This window comes from Falco peregrinus, chromosome 7 (genome assembly GCF_023634155.1).
Source record: "Falco peregrinus isolate bFalPer1 chromosome 7, bFalPer1.pri, whole genome shotgun sequence".
Classification (NCBI taxonomy): Eukaryota; Metazoa; Chordata; class Aves; order Falconiformes; family Falconidae; genus Falco; species Falco peregrinus.
The window spans coordinates 52,604,199-52,628,574 of NC_073727.1; the positions used below are offsets into that span (position 1 = coordinate 52,604,199).

The 24,376-nt window shown below is 42.7% G+C and overlaps 2 protein-coding genes across 3 annotated transcripts; both read right to left on the reverse strand.

Annotated features, from left to right (window-relative positions):
- Window positions 1–906: 906 nt before the first annotated feature.
- PRR18 (proline rich 18) lies at window positions 907–4,200 on the reverse strand. The gene is made up of 2 exons (XM_055810539.1): window positions 4,063–4,200; window positions 907–2,331 (listed from the first exon to the last, which is right to left on the reverse strand). The coding sequence occupies exons 1-2, from the start codon at window positions 4,198–4,200 to the stop codon at window positions 1,273–1,275; spliced, it is 1,197 nt and encodes a 398-aa protein (XP_055666514.1). The 3' UTR covers window positions 907–1,272.
- On the reverse strand, window positions 3,772–23,866 carry SFT2D1 (SFT2 domain containing 1). 2 transcript variants are annotated; one of them, XM_055810899.1, is made up of 8 exons: window positions 23,693–23,863; window positions 17,530–17,616; window positions 15,644–15,723; window positions 12,582–12,663; window positions 10,216–10,251; window positions 9,407–9,465; window positions 8,027–8,056; window positions 3,772–5,776 (listed from the first exon to the last, which is right to left on the reverse strand). In XM_055810899.1, the coding sequence occupies exons 1-8, from the start codon at window positions 23,753–23,755 to the stop codon at window positions 5,737–5,739; spliced, it is 477 nt and encodes a 158-aa protein (XP_055666874.1). In that variant the 5' UTR covers window positions 23,756–23,863; the 3' UTR covers window positions 3,772–5,736. The 2 variants fall into 2 exon arrangements, with proteins under 2 accessions (XP_055666874.1, XP_055666875.1); XM_055810900.1 differs by lacking the exon at window positions 17,530–17,616 and having other exon boundaries at window positions 23,693–23,866.
- Window positions 23,867–24,376: the final 510 nt, after the last annotated feature.

Genomic DNA, 24,376 nt, shown 5'->3' on the forward strand with positions numbered 1-24,376 from the left:
TATATTGGTTCATTATTTTCAATAGCTGTATCAATGCATTTAATAAATAATTTCTCAAAACATCTCCCCTGTTATTCCTTCAGTTTCAGGAAGAAAAAAAAATGGAAAGAATGTTTGAACAAACCTGGAACAAAAGGGAATACTTACAAAATGTAGCACATCACTACATTATGCAACTAATCTATAGAAAGGCTTATCTCCTGTGATTTAATGGAATGATCAACACCGGCATAATTTGGTTTAAACAACTGATACCTATCTACAGGACATGTGTAATTCCCAGTTTGTGGCACTAAACTGTGTTTTATTCTGCTACATAAATTCAACTTCACATGTCCCTACACACTGACATGCATTTTCAAAATATTTACCATTCCGTAGCAGGTATCTAGGGCTGACTTTTGTTCTGAGAAGCCAGGTAACAATACGAGAGCGGCAGTAAGCGACCGAGATAACTGTAAGCCTGTTAAGGTTCACCTTGCCTTTTCCAGCCGGGATTTTTGCACACTTGGCCCCTCGAGGCACACAGAGCCCCGAGGAGCATCAGCTACGGGCACAGCCTGAGGCGGGGGGAGGCTGCGGCGGGTCCCGGGGGTGGGGGGCCGGGGACACGCTGACAAAGGATGCTGCCGCTGTCCCTCCCCACCCCCGTACGCTGCCAGCAGCCCGAAAGGTCGGATGTGTCTCCGTGACCGCCCAGCAGGGGTGTGACACCAGCAGCCCCCCGCCCCCCCTCCTCCGCCCAGCCGCCCCCCCCTGCGGTACGGTGTATAACGGGGGCTCTGCGCGCGGTGACCCCCCGCCCCCTCATCCCGAGGGCACCCAGGGGGCTCGCACACCCCCCCCCGGCAGCCACGGACCGATCAGCGACAGCCCAAGGCGGAGCGACGGAGGCGCCGAGGCTGCTGCCACACAAAAGTTGAGTCATTTATTCAAATAAATAAAAACGAACTTTTATGTACAAATATACAAAAGCATCACGCACACCTTATAAAGTACTCGGAAGCCTTAAAAAAAACAAAAGACGGGCGGCGAAGCAGGACGCCCACAGCCGGCCCCGCTCCCTCCCAGCACCCCGGCACCGGCGGGCGGGGGCAGGCGCCGCTCCTTTGTCCCTCGCCGCACAGCGGCGCCGCCGCTCCGGGGATCGGCTCCGGGGACCGGCTCCGCCTTCACCCGCCGGGTCTCCCCCGGCGCGGCCGGCGTCACAAAGGCCCAGGCGGCCCCGCCGGGCCGCTCCCCCGGCCCCCCCGCCCCCCGCCCCGGTGGGGCTCAGAGGGTGCCCAGGTGCGGCAGCGTCTCCAGCCTGTCGGGGCGGTCGCGCCCGGCCGCGCTCTCCACGCCGCGCAGCCACTCGGTGCATTTCCGTACCAGCCCCTCGTCCACCGCGGCCCCCGCCGCCGCCGCCTCCTCCTCCTCGTACTCCTCGTCGTCGTAGCGGTGCCGGTCGTTGAGCAGCGAAATCTTCAGCAGAGCGCGCAGGTCGCCGCCGCCCGCCCGGGCGCCGCGCCGCGCCGGGGCCGGGGCCGCTCTGCCGCCGGGGGAGGGGGCGGGCTGCCCCCGCTGCCGCTCCAGGTTGCGGCGCTGCAGCACCCGGATGGCCTCCGGGGGCAGGCTCAGCGAGAAGCGCAGCGCCGGCTCCCCCGCCGCCCCGCCGAGGCTCTCGCAGGAGCGGCTGGCGGCCCCCGGCGCCCCCGGGCGGCCCCGCGGCTGCGGCGGGGCGGGCGGCGGCCGCGACCCCCGCTCGGCCGGCGGCCGGCGCTGCAGCGAGGAGCAGGGCCAGGAGCTGGAGAGGGGCCCCGCCCGCTCCGGGGGCGCCCCCCGCGCCTTCCGCGCCGCCTTCTCCTCCGCGGGCCGAGCCGCTGCCTTCTTGGGGGCCGCCGCCGCTTTCCTGGGCTGCGCCCGGGCGGCGGGGGGCCGGCAGGAGGGGCGGCAGGGAGGCGGTGCGGCCGGGCGCTCCCTCCGGCTCCTCGCCGCGGGCCCAGGGGGCGGCGGGGCGCGCTCCGGGCAGGGCGGCGCATCTCCCCGCGGGCGGGCAGGGCCCCGCGGCGCGCCGGGGCTGCAGCCCCATGGCGAGCGGCGGACGAGCGGCCCCCGGCCGGCGGCGGCAGCGCGGGGCGTGGGCTCCGTCTGCGCCGACGGCCGCTGCTTTTCCCTCTCGGTAAGCCGGCCCCCGTCCCGCCCTTCGCCCGCCCCGGCAACACCCTTCCCCGGCGCGGGGCGGGGATGAGGTGTCCCCCCGGCGCCGGCCGTCCCGCGGCGCCTCCCGCGAAGGAAGGGTAGGGAACGGGGGGCCCCGGCCCCGGGGGCAGGCTGACACCTCCCCAGTTCCTCTCAAAGTCCTCAGGCCTCCCTGCGTGAAGGGGCGGGTTCTGAATGCCACGTTAAAGCGGCATCCTCCCGCCACCGTCAAAGCATCAGCGATACTTTGAGCAGCCTGGCCGTCGCAGCGCCACGAGGAGGGGCGGGCGGAGGGGGCAGGGCGCCGCCAGGCGCGCCGGGACCGGGGGCAGGCTGGCACCCCGCCGTGCCCCAACACGCACAAGTCAGTTCGAGGACAAGAGCAACTCGGCTTGGCAAGAGCCAGCCTGGTCCCGAGACCCTTCTGCCTCACCTTAACTCCTCCTGTGACTGAAACAAAGCTCAACGCTTCTGCAGGGTTTTTGTTATTATTCTCTCTCTCTTTTTGTTGTTGTTGTTGAGGAGGAAGGCAGTTGTCTCCTACCTTTTAAAAGTAACCTAAACACTAATAGAGGTTTGGGGAGGTTTCATAGGGTAGCAATAAGTAAACACGTATTCCTATGAATCCAAGATTACTACCTCTTCAAAATATAGTCTAAAAAGCCACCGCCTGTAATTTCTACAGATTCTACTTCAAAGTACTATGTTAATTAGGGTACCAGAATTTTATCAACAGATGGTGTAAGAGTCGGTCTATAGAGAACAATATTGTCTCAACATTGCCAACAGAGACCTGGAGATGGAATGTGGTCCTCATGGACACCAAGACACAAAGACCCTGGGAAAGAGAACTGCACGGTACGAGGAGTACTATGCCGCTCCCTGCAACCTGGGATTGAGTAAGGCCACATAACAGCTGTCCAGAAGATGGATCACAACTGTGGTCATAACACCGAACCAGAAAACAATACAAGAACACGCCTCCTGGTCTGAAGCTACCCACCTCTGGGGCAAGATAACCTGGCTCGAGAAGGCGGAGACTGGCGGGAGTCCATAGACCAGAGGAGGAGCAAGGTGTGTTGCCTGGCATAAAAAGTTGCCAACTTTTTAGCAACTGAACTTTGGAGATCTTCCCCACCAAGGATCACAACGATCGGAAGGACCGGTGGGATGCTGCCTGGACCTGGGACCCTAGGGCCGCCTTGGACCCATGGTGGTAGCTATAATCCTCTTTTCTTTTTACTTTACCTTTTATTCACTTTCTGTCTTTCTACCTATCGCATGCTGCTTTATGGGCAAACAATAAAATTGTGCTGTTTAATTGAAGCATAACCCCTTGGCGTGGTCACCGTGATTTTTGCGCTTTGAGATCATAGTTAATGAACCATCACGAGTCCACTGAGTGGACTGTGACAGATGGGTAGGATGTATGCGATCCACAGGGATAAGAGATCTTCACATCTGTGGTTTCACACTGTCATAAAAGGGTATCATACAATGAGGATGCATCAGCTGTGAACTTTTGGAACATTCATAGACAGCAAACAGGCAGATGTGAAGGTGCACAAATACTGACAAAAGAACACAGGGTGTATGCAAATAAAGAAAGTTTATCCTTACATGTTCAGGACAGAAAAAGAAGACTGCACATGATATAAACAGACCAAAGTGCATACAAAAACATACCAGTACATGGAACTTCTGGACCTCAGTTCTTGAACCCATTCTGTTCTGGTGATCTTGAGTGTTAACTGATGAGTGTTAGCTTTGTTATTTACCATAGCACATAAATTACAAAAACCCACAAAACAACAAAAAACAAACCAACCTAAATAACTACTACCATTCTAATTAAAGATCACAGTGAAGGTGATTGTGTACCAGAACTGGTGGTTGATGTGCAAAACCAGCTCCAGAGCAAACAACCACCCAGTCCTGAAGCACCGACCAGCGGAATGGGATCTCTCCAGTGCCAGCTGTGGTCAGCAGCAGCATAGTAATTTCCAGGATGACATCCATCACTACCTACACACATACTAGTTCATCTTTAATGAAAACTGAAAGGAACTAAAAATTCACTCAAGGGTCCATCAGCATCCATGGGCTGTGACAGGCAGAGCTGGAAAGGCTGTCATTACACCACGCAGCACTAACAAGCCCAAGACCCTGCTGCAGCAATCAGGCCTACCTGGTCCCCTATCACCAGCAGGAAGGATGCCTCACTGGCACTTGTAACATTTACTGTTACTAGTCAGTTAAAAGGTGTGGCTTGATCAGCAGTTTAGCTGCAAAATCACGCAATCATCCTTCACACAGCTTCCCCAAAACATGTTGCTATTTTGTGCAACATACACTGAGATATACAGGAATGTACTGCAATTTGTCTCTTTAGCCTCAACCCTGAATACTTACAGGCAGGGGGCTTTTTCCCCTTCCTGAAACTGCAGCTCGCATCTTTTAAAATCTTATCAGAAAGAAAAAATAAAACCCAAAACAACTGGGGTTTAGAAAGCACATAATCAAGCACATCCATCCTGTGCTAAAAAGAACCTTCTGTAATATATCAGCCACCAAATACCAAGGATTTCACTTTGATCCTGAATAACTGAATAGCTCTTAGTTGCAAAAAACCAGAAATGAGACATCTTATTGAAGCTAGGCAAAGTATTAAGAGTATTTCACTTCAATCTGTTATCAGTTTAAGTCAGAATAAACAGTTTGTCTAAATACTACACAAAGAAGCTTTAAAATCACTTCTGCAAACCTAATTGCCAAATTAGGATACAGTCATATATATATATCCCACTTTTTATATTTTCATATTTATTCAAGTGTAATGCTGAATTTTTTAGCCCTCTATAGCCAATTTGTAAAGAAAAAATAGTTTAGGCACCTTTAAAACTTATCTATTTCACAAATCTCATTTATACATTAGCCGTAAGTTCTTCTAGTAAAAAGTATTTAAGTATGAAAGTAAAAAAAAGTTTTAAATATAGGTTTTTAATAAAATCCAACAAGCTTTAAACAGACCTTTCACATACTCACTCTCAGGATTTTTCCATAAGGCACATGGATAGACATTTTAAAGGAGCAGTTAGTTATAACTTACCAAATCTTTACAACGTTTATAAAACTCTGTCTTTGGAAAAGCGTACAACAAATAACATACAAATGTAAACGGCACATTGCAAATTTTAGAACTGTAAGTGAAATCTTTATGCATACTACCCAGATCTTAGTGGCTTGCCTACACTGGGGAATAAAGTGTTACTGGATGCAAGGTAGTTTTAAGACTACTCCGCACAAAGTATTTAAATGTACTTTTTTGTTAAAAAAAAGCCTAAAAGTTCCAGGATAAACACAAACAGTTTAACCAGTTTATTTTTAAAAAAGTTTCTAGTAAAAATTTTAATTAATTCCCCAAATGCAAAAGGCAAGGAACATACTAAATTGTTACTGGGTATTGCATGAGTGGAAAAAGTACAGTTTTCAGGGCAAGATTCACAGAGGAATAAGACTTGGCTTTTAAAGCATACAGCGGATCCTGTTTGTAATTTACCCTAGACAGGATGTGAAGCATTTAATCACAGCATCCCTTTAAAAAGAAAAAAAAGTCAATTAAAATATGTTATTTTCTTTATATACATATCAACCATTACATACTTAAAATATTACATAAACTAAAGATAAAAATCAATAGTTTATCAAGTGCAGGACCTTAACAGCCATTGTTACATTGACTACATCTACAGCACCAGCTAAAGCAAAGGCTCAAACCCACTCTGAAGCTCAGGTCTGCCCATATTGGCTAAGTCTTCAACACTGTTTATATTCAAGCACATGCTAAAATGCAGACAGTGTTAAAAATTGTTCTGCAGCACACTTGGTGGCTTAACAAAGGTCAAAACCTTATTTTGCAAAGGCTGGCCAGCAAGGGCAGGGCTGAGGAGCACGCCAAATCCAGACAATCAGCAAATCACAGGTGCTCTGAGTCCAAGCCACACTGGAGTTACACCATGGTGTTGCAGGGAAAAAAAAGCACAGGCTGAAGAGTCTGAAGTGCCCGTACTAAGACTGCAGGGTGAAGAGCCGGCTCAGCCAGCTTAAACCTTAAGGTTTGAGAGATCTGAAGAGGTCTGTTTCTTTAACTGACAATAAACAAATGGTTTTCTCACTATTCTGCTTAGATCACTCACTTCAATCTCCTTTATTTTTCATTATTTAAAACGATGTAACAACTTATTAAGGAGTGGAATCCATATTTTTTTTGTTAGTCAACTTGAAAAATGAAGAAAAATACTATGACTCCTTAAAGTCAGTGTATGTATGTTCTTTGTTGTCGGGGGTTTTTTCTGCCATGCCAGCAGGAGAGCCACAATAAAAAGACCACACAAACAAAAAACCACAAAACCACAGACAAGTAAATTGTTGTTAAGAGTAAACCTTTAACAGAGTTAAATCAAGTAATGATAATTTTGTTAAAATCAAGATAAATGCATACTTTAAATAAACTATATAATACTGTTGTCTGGCACTTAACGTGGTTTAGATCACTGTTTCCAGAAGGCAGGCAACCTATACATTAAATTTATGATAGCATTCCACATAAGCAAGTAACTCAATAATCCGTAAAGAAATCACTGCACTCTTAAAGGCAGCCTGTGTAAAATTAAATTCTTTGGCTCAAAATCTAGTAGACAAGTAAAACCAAATAAATTAAAGTGGCGCATATAACAGTGGTTTTGTGTCCAGAACTTGAAGTAGTGTTGGTAGGGAAGAAAATACCAGTGACTAGTAGCTCAATTTGTTTTCTGGGCAGAGCAGAACATTTAAAAGACAAGGAGGGTAAGGAAGGAATGACCCTACTGAGACTGTCACAAGCCCACAGGAATTGTAAGAACTCAAGAATACTACTTTTGACTGGGTTAGCTTGAGATGTCAGAAATAGTAGAGATGACAATTTGAAGCCTGAGTTCAGTTCACAGTATTTAATCCATTGTAATTATCAACTACTATCTTAAAACAACAACAAAAAAATTATGTGGCTTACTCATCCCTAGATCAAATCTGAAGCTTAAAAAAAAAAAAAATAAATCGACAGTACAAATTTTTTGGCAAAGACAGAAACACTACAGGGAGATACCAGATGAAAGGGCCAGACAATACTTTGTATTTTTCCCCCACTTCCACTACAGAAAAACTCATTAAGTAATATATAAACATGGAAGCACTTTATTTTTTACAAAACCACACTGCTGAAAGACCAAATGCATTTTACATGAAACACTACAGAAAAAATAGATTCTTCCATTTGTTAACTTGCATGTGGTTTCATAATGTGTTTGGCTAGCTTCTGTTGCCTTTTTGTACACACAAGATTGAAAAGAGAAAGAGAAGCTTGCCAAAATGAAAATTAGCATGAAGCATTGCCTTTGCCTCTCCTAAAAATGGAGAAATTCAGAAGTAGACTTAGCAGCTGAAGCTATGCTCATTTGTTTGCTTTTATCTAAGACCTCAGATCCGTAAGTTATCTTTAATTTTAGTACTGAAAAAGTCACTATTGCATCAATCTTTTTAAATCACTGGAGAATTGAAAAAAAACCAAAACAACCTCTATTTTCAGTGATGAAAACTAGAATGAAATTTAACAAAGAACTACTATGCACTTGTATTTGAAGCTTATATTAAGCATTACTTAGAGCTCAGCTATATCATTTTCTAAAAAAAGCAAAAGTAAACGGAAGAGGTTTTATTTTTCACATACTACATTTACAGTCTTTTTTCCCCCTCCCTAGCATAAAGATAACTGACTGTTGTTAAGATGGAAGTTACTATGCAGACTCACCTTGCAAAAGGAATATATGACAGACTATACCTGGAAAAAAAGGAAAAAAGTATATTTGACTGAGTGTTCACGTGCCCAATTATTTCACTTTAGTCAAGCATTAATAAAAGCAACCTGTTGTAACAAAACTTTTAAACAAGATTACCTACTCAATGTAATGCTTACCCAAGAAAAGATGACATATTTGGGCAAGAACTTACTGTACCACCAAGGATTTTCCACTTTTTCTTGGGTTTTTATATCATTTGTAACTTCTACTGCACATAAACTTAAAGACTGATTTACTATCACGAGACTCAAAAGGAATGGATTTTTCTGGGAAAACTGTAGTCTTCACTATGACAGCTACAACTTTTTCCAGTTTAAAAATATACATTACTACAGAAATAGACATTAATCATATTATTTATGTAACTCTATAGATATATGCTGTAGTATGAATAGTACACTACAATCATGACACTCAGCTGATAATTCTATTATCCTCTGAAACTTGCTTCTCACGTGACTCCAGGCTATGCTTTGTTCTCATGCCCAGACTGACCACCTAATAGATGTGAAGCTGTCTGCTGTAAACATGTAGAACACTGAGTTAGCAGTCTTCCCTCTATCTGGCACCAAGCACTTACCTGGGCCCAGCACAAGGCCCAACAGGCCCTATCCTCAACAAATGGTTATTTGTCCTCAGACCCAAGTTCAGTAGAGACACTGTGTATTCAGGGCAAGTTCAAACAGGAACTGTAGTTACCTGGGGTCGTCTACTAGCACCAAGTAATTCACTTGGGACAAGGACAACGAATCTCCATAGAAAAAGCAGTAACTTCCAAAACTTAGGACAGGTTTGCAAGCATTCACCCAGTGTGCCTGCACGTTCCCAGGCCCAGCCCTTGAGCGCACCTGGATGGTCATCACAGTACCCGCTGCACTAGATCTACCCTTTCACATGCACCCGCTCTTTACCCAGTGCTGCTCAATATTCTTAGGCAGGACACACACCATAGAAATGTTACATAGTTTCCTCCACTTCAAAAATGAAAATTTAGTTAGAACCCAAAAAAAGAGGGAGATAATCAGAAGAAGGGCATATGGATATACAGTTACTTTCACAACAGAGAAAAGGCATGAGAATTTTTTTGCATCTATATTCCTTTCAGAATGTTTCAAATAAGTTCACACATCACAGAATATATTTAAAATTACCATTTTTGCAAGATGATTGCATATAGATTTTGCTGAAGTTACACAACCTAACTTTGAAAAACAGATTGAGGCTAGCATTTGGGCAAAATTACATTATGCAAAGCACATTATAAAGCTATATATATAATCACAGAGGTAGGGGCAGGGAGAAGAAATTAAAATGAATTTTAAGAATCTTACCAGGTCATTGCCAACATCTGCAATATGCAGAATAGCAGTGCCAAACCTTTTTTGTTCCACTAAGTAAAAATAAATATTGCAAGTTAGTTAGTTTTGCACCAGTCTATACCATAAACAATTGCAACAGCGTGTTCAAAAATTTAGTTAACTGACAATGCCCAGATTTCCTTGTCTTAATTTGCTAGTCCTTTCTGCTCCAAGAACTCTCCATTTATTTTTGTCACTCCATTAGCATCATGCTATGAAAACCTTCTCCAGCTTTGAAAATGCTTAACAGCATCAATGCTATTGCTTTCACTTTCATTCATGATGCTGTACTTCTGCAAATATGTCAGTTCACTTCAGCTACACGTTTACTCCTATAGAACATACAGCCAGTTTGTCAATCAAGATTCCTGACACTACTTTTTCTGTCTCTCTTCCTTTGCCTTAATCAGTTTAATATTAGAAACCCATGGTTTCTAACGACCACTACATGCTCTCTGATATTCTCTGACAAATGTAAAATTTGTATAATTACAAATCACTAAGTACATTTTAACTCGCTTTTCTTAGTTCTTATTCTGCAGACTGAACCTGATGCTCTAGATTTTGTACCTTCCACCTGCATGTGCTGTAGACGAGAATACATTTGCCTTGTAGCCAGAAGGCTCATCACGCCACCTAAACTCAACTGCAGTTGAAAACACGAATACCACACACAAGCTCATCTTTCCTCTAGAACTGAACTGTATGTTTAAAGCTGTAATGCAATTAACAAACTAACCAAGCTAGATTGCTCTTTAGAGGAACAAAGTATTCTCACTCACCCAGAATACAGCACACAGAGTCAATACTAGGAAAAGCTGGGGGAAGATGAAAGGACAGACACACATACACACAAAAAAAAATGAATACTCAAATACACAACAAAGCAAATACAATAACTGTTTTCATGTTTTCAATGGGTAATCAGCATTTTCAGAATTGACTCATGAAAAAAGTAGAGCCAAAGGCTGTCACACAATGACTATATGCTGAAATCCATGTAAAGTTGTGTTTTTGAAAGCACAGTATGATGTGCTCCATGGCCAGAAGGGCTCGGCCAAGTCTTAGAAGAAAGAGGCAGGAACCAATTTCAGGAACCAGGAGGAGTATAACCAGGTCTGTGTAGCCTTATGTGTTGGGTCTATTAAGAGGTGGGCTTTGGTGATAAAGGCTGATTGAAAGCAACCAAATAGCCTGGGAACTGCTATTCTATTATTTCAGTACACTGTATCATTTTGGATCTAGTATTCATAACATCAACCTCTGACAAGAAAGGTACACGCATCACTACGAACAATCCATTATTAAAAACACTCGTTCACAATTAGAGTATTTGGTAAACACAGGCTCTGCTTCTGCCAGTGTTTTTTCACCTTCTGCCAGTAATGAAGAGCCCACTAGGGAGCAGCTGCTTCATAGACAGTGCAAGACCTCACATGAGGCTTTATTCAAGCTACTTAAATACCTCTGATAGAACATTACAGTGATATGGTTTACTGTGCCAAATTAACCACACCATTTGTGCAAACTTAACCATCATTTGAACTCTTCCACTGAATCTCACCTGGCTCTCCCCATTTGTCATTACACATAGCAGAAAACAGAATGAAACTCTAATTTTCACTGGAAAAAAAAGTTTGCTTTTCATGGAAAGAGATAAAAATAACACACTCTTGACATTTTTCAAACATTTGTGACTCCCAAGTTGCCTACAATTCTAGCTTTGTGTTAAGATGAGGATGAAAACAAACACATCCCAATTTTTCTAACCTGTAGTTTTCCAGTTCTTCCCCGTATTACTGAATTTTTCTATCCTAATGATCTTAGCTCTCATCCAACATTCCTGTTCCTTATTAGATGAAACCTTTCACTCTGTCTTTTCCTAACAGTGTTGGTAGCTTCTCTGAACAGCTAGGTAGGTCTGTGATGTTTTCCCTACTCTGTTCTCTTCCCATTCCCTGACAAGTCTTGTATCTATAGCCTTCAAAGCAAGTTTTCTTTGTCAACCTGTCTGAGCACAGTGGATGATAGGATCATCAGAGCAAATAATTTTTGTGCTGGCTGTTTTACCGCCTGGCTCAGGCCCTCAGCTTCACCAGAAAAAGGCCACAGCTGTGAGGTATTGGAGAATTCATGCTCAGCAAACACAGACTCTGGAGGACTGGAGATATTCTTGGGGTATTTTTAGGGCAGACCTAGGAAACATAACTTCCCTAGGACTTAGTATGACTTGGAAGAGATGGCAAAATGTCACCTCTTTAACAAAGCTCGGAGTCCAAGCAAGGATCCAGGCACTTCTCCAGAAGGTGTGGGCAAACGTGAGCTTCTCTAGTGAGATTATAACTTTCCCCCCCCCCCCATGTGGGTGTGTGAGAGAGAGACAGCCACCCAAAAAGAATTCACGAAGGGTTTCTTGTCCACATCAGCTGTAATCAACTAGAAAAGAAAGTTGTGTGACAGGGAGTATAGGACAGCCAGCTACATTTCAAAATAAGAGTTGAAAAATCAGGAGGAGCAAGAGAGAAAATAAGTACAAAACCGAAGCAAGCAAGTGTAGAAACTTGTTTTTAACTACCTAATACAGAGTTTTGGGATAGGAATTCTGAGATTTGGGACAAGGCTGGTTTTCCCATGTTCCTGGAAGAAGTGATCGTCATCAAAGTAAAAGGAGCCAAGGACCTCAGAATGGAGAAACATGAAGCTGAAGCTTCCCAGACATTGGGGAGAGAAATTAATTTTCTCCATTGCTTTGAAAGTGCTAAACCATTAAGCTACACAGACAGAGCTGCAGGCAACAAACAACTGTCAAGCTAGACTTGGTGACCACCGACTTCCCACAGTAGCTGAACGGTGTCTCTCTAGCCTTGAAGAAATGGTTTAGAAAATAAATTAATCTAATATTAATATTTAGTAAAGAACATTTTACACCAAATGATTAATTAAAAATATCATAAGCAACAAAACCACAGGCTCATATAAGGGAGTTAGATAAACTTTATGATACACAAAGCTAATCAACTTGACTATTGTTACTCAGTACAAAGAAGAGGTGGACTGAGAAATAACCTCCCTTTAGTAAAGTCTCAAATTTAGCCTTGAGGCTAAAGGAAAACTTTTTAGCAAAAGGAAGTAAAGATAGTATATTTACCAACACCAAAATTGTAGCTATTAATCTTTTTGGCTCAAACATGGCTTTCAGTTGCTTCACTGGCCCCATCAGGAAACATGTACTAATAGGAGGGAAAAAACAAAACAAGTGGTAAATCACTTTCAAATAAACCTTTGTAAAAGACAATAGGTCATTAACCAGTTTTCCAACAGTCAGATGACTACAAAGCCTTTAAAAAAAGGCATTTCAGTGTGTAGCAACAGAGAGCTGCTAGAATGAAAGGTGAAATACTCCACTAATTTAATCCTGGAAACAGCTTACACATATTGAATCACTCCTGGTCAGGGAATTCTTTCCTTACCACTTATAGCAGAGGGTTGTCAAGTTGAAGTCTATTGAATTTCACATTGAGACTGTTCTACAAACTGACTTGCCAAAAGAATGCAAAGAATACAAAGACCAAACTTCTGTAGAAAATTTCAGTTTAACAATAAACTTCTTACCCAAGCAGCACACAAGTAGCTACAATCAGTATTACAGGGAAGCTCTAACTCTTTGCCCAAACTAAGAAAGAAAGAAAGAAAGAAAGAAAGAAAAAAAAAAAAAAGGAAAAAGTTCAGTAGTTTGTTTTAAATCCTCCTGCTTTCTTCTACTCTGTAGTTAACTTCAAGGGAGAATTAGAACCATCAGCAACACTATACTGTACCGGTTCATGCAAAGAAATGCGATACGAACTAAAAATTCACAATCGTAGGAGTAATTATCTGGCTTCAAATATTCTGAGATGAGTCCCTCCCTGTCACTGAAGCCATTCTGCTTTATAGAAAAACAGAAAAACTTAGTAAGGGAGCAAGAATGTCTGTAACTTTGTGGTGGTCCGAATGCTTTACTACAGAAAGGAAATCTAGTCTAGCTCCTTTTCTAGGTAATATTTATATTAAATGAAACAACCAGTGGCAGGAAGGAGTTTGGTAAGCTCCCTTTCCAAAACCAGTCATAAGCCTGGTGAAGCACACATCTTCTAAGATGGAAGAAATATGGGAATCCACAGCCCAAGCAGTAAACTGAAGCCATGACCTTTCACAGCCCGATGTTGTCCTACCAGCAACTCTGTGTATATAACCTCTTCACTTTTTTTTTCTAAGTTGCATAGACAGAACTCAGAAGTCCATATTAAAAGAAAAAAAATGTTTTCTCAATTAAATAGAAAAAAAATATTTAAATTCACTGCAACCCAAACTAACTTTTTTTTCAGTATTTTTTAATCATGGCTGCTGGGCCATAAAATTAAGACACAAAAAAAAAAAAAGAGACTGAAAAGCTACAATAAAAAATTAGCTAGTGGAAGGATTGGGATGATAAAAATATTGGCTAGTAGTAAAAACGAGGGAGGTTCACCACATAAAAGAGGCAGAAAAAATACAGAAAGTAAAATACATTGATGCCAGCCTGATTAGCATCGAAAGACAGATGTCACAAGAGTTTCTCAAGAGATGTGAGAGAATCCATAGGGAGCAGGAAGGCTGGAAGAAATCTAGAAGTCCTCCACTTACACAGGATCCTCCTTATAGACAACATATTCTGTAGGAGATACACTCATCATCCCAGAGAAGGAACAAGTAAGTGTAATTGTTTTCGTGTTTGTGGCTGGAAAATCATAGTAGAAGCAGGCTAGATAGGACTACTTCATAAGAGTGTTAACTGCATTTGTTTTAAATACAGGTTTGCAAACAAACCTGAAAAAGTTTAAATCTCCTTGTCAATTTTGGAACTTTATTGTCATTTCCTACAGTTCTTAGCACATAGTTGCCTGTTCTTCATATCTAAAAGGACTACTGAAGGGGAAGGGGGCCCTTTTTTGCTTCTAACTTTAGTTGGAGTCCAGACTAAAGTTTTTCAGCATTCTCCTAAAAGAAATACCAGTCTGTAAAACCTTTCCTCTTAGTTCACTGACAGTTAGGCTTGATTAGCATGAAGTTTCTAAAATGCTAATTTGATTTGAAGCAGTGATAACACATACAAAATACTAGGTAAAAAAAACACACATAAAACAAGCCAAAACCAAAACAAACAAAAAAACCACCAACAAAGATTAAAGAGTAAGGTAAGGGAAAGAAAGGGAAACAGTCAATTTTGTCTACCTCCAATATTAACTTTTTGTCTTTTTTTAGTATGAGATGGAATAGTTATACAAATGAGACTCAATTCCAGTATAAACATTTTTGTCCCCTGACAAAATTGTTGAGGAAAAGCAATACACCATCACATTTCTCAAATGTTAACAGTACTCACCTGAATTTTAACAGATCAAGAATGCTTTGACTCAAGAGTTAAGTGACTCAACTAAGGTCACAGAGCCCATGAAAGTCAAGAGCAGACTCCATGGGTTTTAAGTCCCATGACCATGCTTCAGATACGATGGGACAGTAAGAGGAGGACAAACAAAAACTGAAAATACTTTATTGACATCAAATTCTTACACGTCTTTCAAACAGCGAAAGAAGTTTTTTGATCCTAGGAGGTCCCTGCTGCAAATCTTTTAAGACTAATTATTATGGGGAACAGAGAATCATAGAGTTTAAAAATACACTGTGAACGATATTTAGATTCTGCCTGGCCTTACAGTCAAAAGGAGGATTTCCTGAACCCCTCCTTTTTCAAAGAGTTTTCCCACAAACGGAACGTTCTCTCTGTTAAAAGCAAAAAAGCTCCTTCCAGTAACAAAGCATCCACACAGTGGGCAGACTACCAGTTTGCCCCTGAAACTGAGGTACCTCTGTACCTGGCAGAAGGACTTAGCTGTAAAAAGTACAAAACATTCAGCCAGCAATTTGTTATTCATACTTCAGATAGCAGTTGTGGTGTCTCCACAAAACAATCATGTAAGGCATCACAATGGGGCAATGACAAGTGAATAATTGATATTCACCAATTATGATAAACTTAAAACTTTAAGACAAACACAATTTTATGTTATTAGCATTTCAATATGAAAACAATGTTTATACAGCACAAACAGACATCATTTGAGAGTACAAGCAAATGGGAATGCAGATGAAAAAGAGGGTATTTTTCTATTAACAATAATTAAGAAATCGTACCTGGCTAATGCAGCAATATTTCCCAGGGTGTAAAACACTGCACAAAGTTTGATCCCCTTCAGGAACCATAGCGATGCTCCCTATAAAAGATAGTTTATCGGTATGTTTGTAATCAGTTAATTCAATTTACTTAGATTTTATAGCCTATAAATATACTTTCAGACTATGAAAAGCATCATTCTAACATATACCAGTAGACTGTTTTGCAGCAGTCAATTCAGCATACTTCTATTGCCACCTACAGGCAAAGTAATATATTGGTTTACTATATTTCACAATGTTTTTACAACTAAGCAATGTTTATTTATATTGCTTATAACGTTTCTTTGTACTGTTTCTATTCTACTTAGGACACTTCTGGTTGCGTTACAATGCCCCACTATACATCACACACACCTGCACACAAAGGATAATAGGTGTTAAAGCTCAGACATGGCATGTACTAAAATTTGTGATTATACTGGTTAATTATTACCTGCAAAAAAATATGGAGGGGTGGAAGAAGTCAACCAAATAATGCTTAAGCAACCCTAAAAAAGGGTGATTCCAACCAGTCTTGAGCTCCCTCCCAAGAACCTGCCCCCTCTCCAACACAAGCATGTGGCCAGAGTTTGTCACTGTACTTGCCATAGATACCAATATGAGTAATACCACTCCCCAGTGCCTTTACTGAGCTGATTACCGCTTAAATAAGACTCCTCATGGGTAAGACCCGTCTCATAGGTAGGACTCGGGGACTCTAGCAAATCACAAGTTTTGAGAAAGAATCAGAAGCTTCCACCTGCAGGACAATCCAGTGACTGGCAATCTTGAAGTGAGAGCCTCAATCTACAGGCTGCTCTCCACAGCTGCTTCTTTCTGTCATTACATGTCTCCTTGGTTTAAAAAACTTTTCATGGTAAATGGAAGAGCAGCAGTAGTCATTTAAATAATGGCAAAACCAGAAACTAATACACACAGGACAAGTTTCTCCATCCTACTACCAGAATGCATTAGGAGGCAAGATGATCAGCCTGACAGTATCCACAAAAAATGCAAATGTTACCAACACACATTGGCCAAAGGCTGCTGACTAGTTTACATCAAAAGTCACGCTCCGTGAAAAACCAACACTCTACTCCATACTGAAAAAAAAGAAAAAAAAGAAAGAAAAACCAAAACCATCAGTCTGAATACTTCCCCAATGTTATTCCACCTGTTTCCTGGACCTTCCATACAGATGAAGAACTGCCTTGTACTGCAAGTTACCTGTGTCAGATTTTGATAGACCCAATCAATCAACAGATCTCAACTTTTAACTACAGATTTGAGCCTCCTGCCAACACCTCAAGTTCAAGAATGAACAGATGATCTGCTGACTGTAAGATCAATAGGAGTGCAGCAGGTTTTTCAATTGTCAACATGCTACCACAGTCATCACCTGTTGATTTGTGAGAATGACAGGTTGGTTACACCTGTGGTTTCTTCAGCATTTAAAAAGCTTTCAAGTCTCCCCCTCCTCTTCCCCTTTTATTGCAGAGAATAAAAAGAAGACGGGTACACACTGAAGAGCAGCGCAAGCTCTTTCCTAGTATACCAGTCACAAATCTAAATTAAAAACAGAGCATATTTTGTCAGTGTTCAAACCTTTTAGTAAGAAATGTTAATAGGCTACAATAAAAATGTTCTCTGCTGTGAACAGAAGAAAGATGGTCAAAATCATAATTTACAGAACAGCCCCTACATGCTAATTATAAGCTTGAAGTCCAGTTAAGTTTATGGATACAAAATTTAGGATACAGGATAAAGCAAACACAGAATCCTATAAAAAGTATGAATATGAACAAGATTCAACTGTAGAACAGTAATATAGTACTGGGGAAAAAACAAACCCGAACTTTACTTACAAGAATAGAACATACAACACCAGCAACGAAACATATGGCAAACCACCTGATTCGAGTACCAAAGCTGAGTGTAGAGGCATCGAGGACCTTAACAGAAGAGGGGGAAAAAAAAAAAGGGGGGGATTACAAACCCAGTTTTAAACAATCTAAGGATATTTTTCTTTGCTATTGAAGTCCTTCATTTCAAACAAAATATTTTTTTAGTGAGAAAGTTATTTTACCTTGCTTAACAGTTGCTTGCATATTAATTATTTCAGTTTAAGAAATTGTATTAGCAAACTGGAAACATATTTCCAAAACAAACAAACGAAAAAAGACAAAACTTGTGAAGGTACATCCTGGCACTGAAGCAATACTGCTCCACTTGGAAAGAGACTTTCTTTTTACTGTACAGTTATGACTGAAAATAAACGCAATTGTACCAAAGCAGAAGAACGAATGGACCTTCTAGTAATTTGCAGATGAATCTATTTGTGCAGCACTGCATGTTCCTATAGACATGACTACCTTTTTCTGTTACTAGACAGAACCCATGGTACATATTAATACAAGTATCCACTGCAAGCATTATGATCCCACTTCAACTACTGTTCCTTACAGGGCGAAAGTGCAGGCAGGTCTCATCAGACAGCCAGCTTGACCAAAGGGATCATTTTACTTCCTGCTTCTCCAAGTATGACTCCAGAACCTGTAAGACCCCTTAATGAGCTGAGCTAGCTGACAGCTCCCAGAAGCGAGAACTAGTGTTTCTTCTATTCTGATGACTTAGTCCCATGCTAGACTAATGAGCCAAACCAGCTCGGCAAGATGTCAGAAAAGTGGGGGGGCTGACCTACGAGGCAGGGCCACAAAGCTGGCAGAAGAACAGCTCCTTTCAGCAGAAGTGTTTTCTTAGATATGCTCAGCTCATCTTCTCCACCCATGCTTTAAGAACACCATATTTCAGCTTACTCTGGGTGACTAAAATTAAAATATACTTTCTATTCTAAATTGGTCTATCAAGTGAAGTGTTGCTACAGTTATGTAAGATGACCATAAAAAGCTAACTTGTCTATTTGCTCAGATGACACAAGCAAACTTGTCCTCTTGTTACCTAGTCTACACATATTTTTAATCAAGTATTATTAACCAAATGTACAAGTTAGGGCTTCCCCAGTCAATTTGTTTGATGTTTCTCCTAATCTCTTGAAAAATTTCTCTTTCAGGCAGTGGTAAGTGAATGAATGAAATTTGGTTACTGCTTAGAATGATTTCACATCTGTACAAATGAAGAATCTATACCTAGTTTGACAAAAAAGGGCCACAAACAAGCACGTATTTATGTGCTGTGATGAATCAGCATCTGAATGTACATGAACACGGAATAGCTTGGCCTACTTATAAAGAAATTACTAATCTTATTTAATCAAATTAAATACTTTGAATGTTTACTTAAGAAGGGGGATCAGGGTATGTAAAATAATCTTTTACACTTGCATACTCTCCCAGCAGACTGAGAGCTGGGATACAACACTGTTGTGAATTCTCTTTCCCTGTCTCTGTGTTTAACAGTTAAGGCAGAACTTCCCAAAGGGCAGAAGATGCAGCTTACCTTGTTGGGTCCAAATTTTTATCCTTATGTATGCATTAAAGAAAGACAAAAACAGCAACTGAAAGATACCGTTGATAGTCATATTCCTGAATGCATTCACATGTAAGATGCAGGAAGAACTGGTAGGGCATAACTTAAGATAGCTATTTGAGTCATGCTTTTAGTTACACCTATTCCTGCAACTAACCACACATACAGACAAAAAAAAAAAAGAAAAAAAAGAAAAACGCACAACAAAAAAAGGGAAAGAAAAACGCACAACAAAAAAAGGGAAAGAAAAACAAGAGTAAAAATCCTTTCCACCCCTGCACAGAAATTAAGTGTGGATGGGCCAATACTATCAGTACATGCAGTGCACACATTTCAGATTGCCTAGAAAACAGGGAAAGGATGAAGGTAAATAATTTCTTCAGATATATTAGGCACATGGCTGCTACTTACTGCTATTCTACTTCTAGTATTAATATCTGATGGTGTTCCTAAAACAACTACCAGGAAATGTGGGTTTTTTTTTCATATAAATTTGAAGTTAGCTTTATCTTCATTTAAATCCCTAACAGTTATTAGGTGGAAAAAAATACCAACACCATAAATGAGTGAACCACACAAAGGTTTGGAGCAAAAAACGCTACGAGATTTAAAGTGTGATTTTAAAACTAGTTTAATACATTTCATGGACTTAATTCTTAAAAACTTAAGATTGCCAATACATCCACATGAACTGCAAGAAGATAAGCTGTGGCACAAGGGCTGCCAGAGCACCACAACACAGCATTCTCTGTAATAATAAACCTAAATAAATTAATTGGCATTAAAATGAAGGCTAATCCTTCAACCATTCCTGATGTCATCACCATTTATGTTATCAAGCTGGACCTTGTTAATACAGTGTTTAAAATCCTGAAACTGGAGATCTGGTAACGCATTTTCTTATTCCCTGGGACCTAATACTCTTTAAGTTTCACGGAAGCAATGGAACTGGCTACCTCTCCGAGATGTCTGTTTCACACCTGTAGTGAAGCACCTTGCTGCAAAAGTTTAGTAACAGGTACATAGTTCAACTACTTAAACCACAGACTTCAGCTTGTGCTAAAATGCCAGGCTACAATCTGTTAAAAGTTGAGGACCTGACACACCCCCTGCCTATTTTGCCATGTGTGCTGCAGGAGCTGCAATTTCTGTAAAAGGAGCAGAGACCCCCTGAAGTAACAGCTTAATTTCTTATACCTACATTCAGAGACTATGAACCAAAACCCTAAGGAAAAGTTAGTATGTCTAAGCTGTCTTATGCAACAAAAGCAGGAAGCAACGTAAGGGTGATTAGGAATTTTGTTTGTTGCCTTGACAAAAGCTGTACAGCTAATCCTAGAGTTCAGATAAAAGGAGTCGGCGTTATACTCTATGGTAATTGCTTCTCAGGAGACTGAAAAAAGTGCCATGCAAATTCCACATCTGGTGGAAGGCTGATACAGAGAACTGTGCTGTAGCGGTAGCAAGGGAGTTCCTCTAAACCATACACTTCTTGCAATACTGCTTATGAGCTTGCTTCTAAGCAATATAAACCCCCCAAAAGCAACTAATAGAAATTCATAGTTTTCTACAGCAAAACTGTAATGCCAAGTCTCTGGGCAAGAAGCAAAGATTTTTATTCCCAGGATACTTCAAGTAAATATTACATCAAAGAAATGATCAAGACATCCAGAAATCAAGAGGAAACCCTAAGTGTAAACTGCAATCTACAAGGCAGACTTCCTGAAACATGGAGTCTTGCAACAGTCTAATTTCACAAGTTGCAAGCAACTGGTGTTTTTACTGAATGGCTTGCTATGAACACACACCAAATCATACAAACTATAATCTGCACAGCTGCCTTTGATCAAAAACATTTCTTGTGGTTTTGAACATCCACCTAGGCTCCCCCCATATATTAATGACCCTATAAAAGTTTTCCATGTGGGAAAACAAAAAAATAGAAACACTTTCTTTTACAGGTTTTAAGAAATGTTCCAGAAGTTAACAATTACATTTTTACTGACAGTAAATTTAAGAATACGAAAGTAATTGAGAAAACTCGATCTCAAAAAAATGTTGAATACATTTGCAGAACTGAGTTCCTAAGCAATATTTAAAAAAATATCTGTAGAGACATATTTTCATCTTTCCTTAGCAGGCTTCCTTATATGTATTTGTATCAACACTTTAGAGTAAAATGTAAGAATCATAAATATGTGGTCTATTCCTCCTTGCTTAAATCTTGTTGAATGCTTTAAGCAGTTATCAATCAACAAATTGTCATGAAACTACAGCCAGAAAATAAGCCGATCAAACAACGGACTGATTTTATATTGGTTTTGGTGTTGATAAAACTAAATAGCACAACGCTGCCCTGACAACAGCATCACACTGATACATTTCAGTAATGAATTCCTTTAATTCCTTTTTTTTATATATATTTAAGAATAATTGATCTAATTGCAGCTGAAAACAACAGCTGGTCACCTGAGGAGTTTAGAAAGTACAGAAAGGCTTCACTGAATTATCTATCAACACAGTTGTCTCACTATATACTTCTACTTTACTTAACAGCAATTACTACTGACTTTGTGGCAACAGTTCTGCAAAAAATCACAAAGGACAAGAATACAGATATCTGTGAATATGAACCATATGATGGCTATTACAAAACTATCAGCTATTCCGAAGAGAGGGCCACTGTTTTTAACCAAACACATGACACTGTTCCGGAAAGGTCATCTGAAATAGTTGATTTTTATACCCAAAATGCATAACCTTATTATTTTCTTTCACAACCTTATCTCTTAAAAAGTATCCTTCTCTGTATGGGTGCACGTATTTTATTGCTCTGTTAAACAGACTTTAAAAATAGTCGACGCCATTCAGCTGTAAAGCTGTGACTTTAGTGAATCTCACATATTAATTTCCTCACTAAAAAGAGGCTTGATTTCCAGTGGTCTAGAAATACATTGCTACTTTGAGAATACTTGCAGCAGAGACACTGCCTGACCTAAACACTGGAGTTTTTCTTTGGTGGGTGTCTATTTACTTTAAAGATGATCTTTCCGATTCATCTCAGCACGAAGTTCCTCTGCTGTACACCGAAGACGTATTTTCTTCTATCATGTACTGGATAGGCTTTAAATATGGGCAGATTTTTGCTGCATTAAGTCTTCTCCAGCTATAATGTCATCATTACACTCAACAGTCAAATCATATATAGTTTGGTTACTGGCATTTAACAAACACCAAATTCTTAGCTCAGTTCTCTCCACCCTAGGATATACACCTCAAACAGAAAAGTATTAAATACTCAGGCATGTACCTATTGATCACTGACTTAAAACAAAAATCACTGTGTCAAGCAAAGGAGAAGACTATGTCACTATCATGTGTCTCATGTAAGATGTGCCTGGGGACAGCAGATTAATTCATTCTCTTGCAACTGAACTAAGATGAACAGAGATGTAAGCATATCTAAAATAAAATCCGAACGTGAAGCATCCCTCTCAAACGCTGGCAGCCAGTTCTGGTGTGGAAAGACACAGAGGCCACGCTGCTTCCACAGTCAGTCAGGCGGGACTGCGATTTAGCTGTTTTGCTGGGGCAAAGAGGCCAAGTTCATAAACCTTGAAGACCAGCAGCAACTCAGCACAAAGACAACTGAAGCATGTCAGCAGCAAGCTGCTAGAACTAGCGTTACGCCATAGAAACCAACAATAGTGAGGTTATGCTAGTTCCCCAAGGTTTATTAGCTGCAGCTCACATCAGGGCTGCCCTGTGTTCCAGCTTCCTCCACCATGCTCCAGCAGCATGTAGCACATCAGGATATTCCATGATTGGGGGGAGGGGGGGGGAAACGACGGACACGGATGGACACACACTCTGACCTGCAGTCACATCAATTAAAAAGGACATGACGGTATAAATGGCTCTTTATAAGCCTGCTCAGCTTTGTTTCAATCTCGAAGTTCAGTCTCAGAAGTGTATGGTGTCCAAACACAGCAAAAAACCAAACCAAACCCTGAAACTGACTATGAGAAAGACTGTGGGGAAGAAATAGAAAAATTAAGTTGTACTAGACGAGTACGGGGTGAAAAAGGAACTTCAGCATAATACACACAAAATGATCTTTACCTAGAGGAAGACCTCTGCTTTTGCAAATTCAAGGGCATAAAGGAATGGAGAAGCAATTTAGAAAGAAACGCTCTTGTTTAACTGATCATCAAGTACCAAGGCCATGCAGGAGGAATAGTGTGCACAAGACGAGGAGGCCCCGTTATCCCGAAGCGGGACGTGGGAAATAAACCCAAAGGCCCTGAAACCCCCGCCGCAGGGAGCTCCTCCGTACACCGCCAGCTCGCCAAGGCTCCCGCTACCGGGCCCGGCCCGGTGCCCGCAAGGGCCGCGGGGGGAAGTGCGGGAAACGCGGTAGCGCCGGAGGCCGCGGACACCGGTGCGGGCCCGGGCGGCTTCGGCGAGGCCCCGTCACGGCGCTGGCGACGCTCGGCCCGCTGCGGGGAGCGGGAAGAGGAACGGCCCCTCGCCGGGCGGTACCTGCGCAGTCAGTCCCTGCTCTTCGTCGTCCTGCCCGGTCAGCACCCGCCGCAGCTTCTCCATGCCGCCCCTCGGGCAGGGCCGCGCCGCGCCGGAGGGGACGGGACGGCACCGGACCGCACCGCACTCCCCTGCCGGGCCCCGGCCGCAACCGGAAGTGACGCGCGGCTGCGAACTTCGCCCCCTGGCGGCGGTTGGGCGGTGCCGCGGCTCCGCGCCTGCGCGCTTGGGCGGGGGGCGGCCCCACGGGCGGCCCCGACGGCGCTACCGGCCGCCGCCCCGACAGCCCCCCCGGCAGCGGTGAGATGGGCGCCGGTTCGCGCCTGGCCGGAGGCACTGAGGAGGAGGAAGGGCGGCCTTCCCCGCGTGTCCCGGCTTCACCGGTGCGGGCGGAACAGGCTTATTTCGGTGCGCACGGAAACGTGCTGTGCAAGAGCCCGGCAGTGCGAGCTGCGCGTTAAACAGCGCCGTGCGCGGGGGCGGGGCGGTGCCGCGCCGTGACCCGCGGCCCTGGCGTGTCCGGGGCCGCCTCCCCCGGAGCACCGGTGCCCTGGAGCGGCCGGCCGGGCCCCCTGCCGCCCCGGGTGGGCCGTGGGCGCGGTGCGGGTGGGCCGGGCGGGGGGGTCACCCAGCGGGCGGCAGCGCACCGGTGCGAACGGCCTGGGCGTGCCTCGAGTGAGGGAC

What these genes read in the sequence shown, in the direction of transcription:
- PRR18 (XM_055810539.1), bottom strand. Translation starts at nt 4,200, where the DNA reads ATGGATGTCATCCTGGAAATTACTATGCTGCTGCTGACCACAGCTGGC. An exon ending in CACATCAACCACCAGTTCTG is followed by an intron (nt 2,332 to 4,062) that starts GTACACAATCAC and finishes GGACTTTGAGAG; the next exon opens with GAACTGGGGAGGTGTCAGCC.
- SFT2D1 (XM_055810899.1), bottom strand. Translation starts at nt 23,755, where the DNA reads ATGGAGAAGCTGCGGCGGGTGCTGACCGGGCAGGACGACGAAGAGCAG. An exon ending in AGCAGGGACTGACTGCGCAG is followed by an intron (nt 17,617 to 23,692) that starts GTACCGCCCGGC and finishes TCTTCTGTTAAG; the next exon opens with GTCCTCGATGCCTCTACACT. An exon ending in TAGCTACAATTTTGGTGTTG is followed by an intron (nt 10,252 to 12,581) that starts GTAAATATACTA and finishes ATCTTCCCCCAG; the next exon opens with CTTTTCCTAGTATTGACTCT.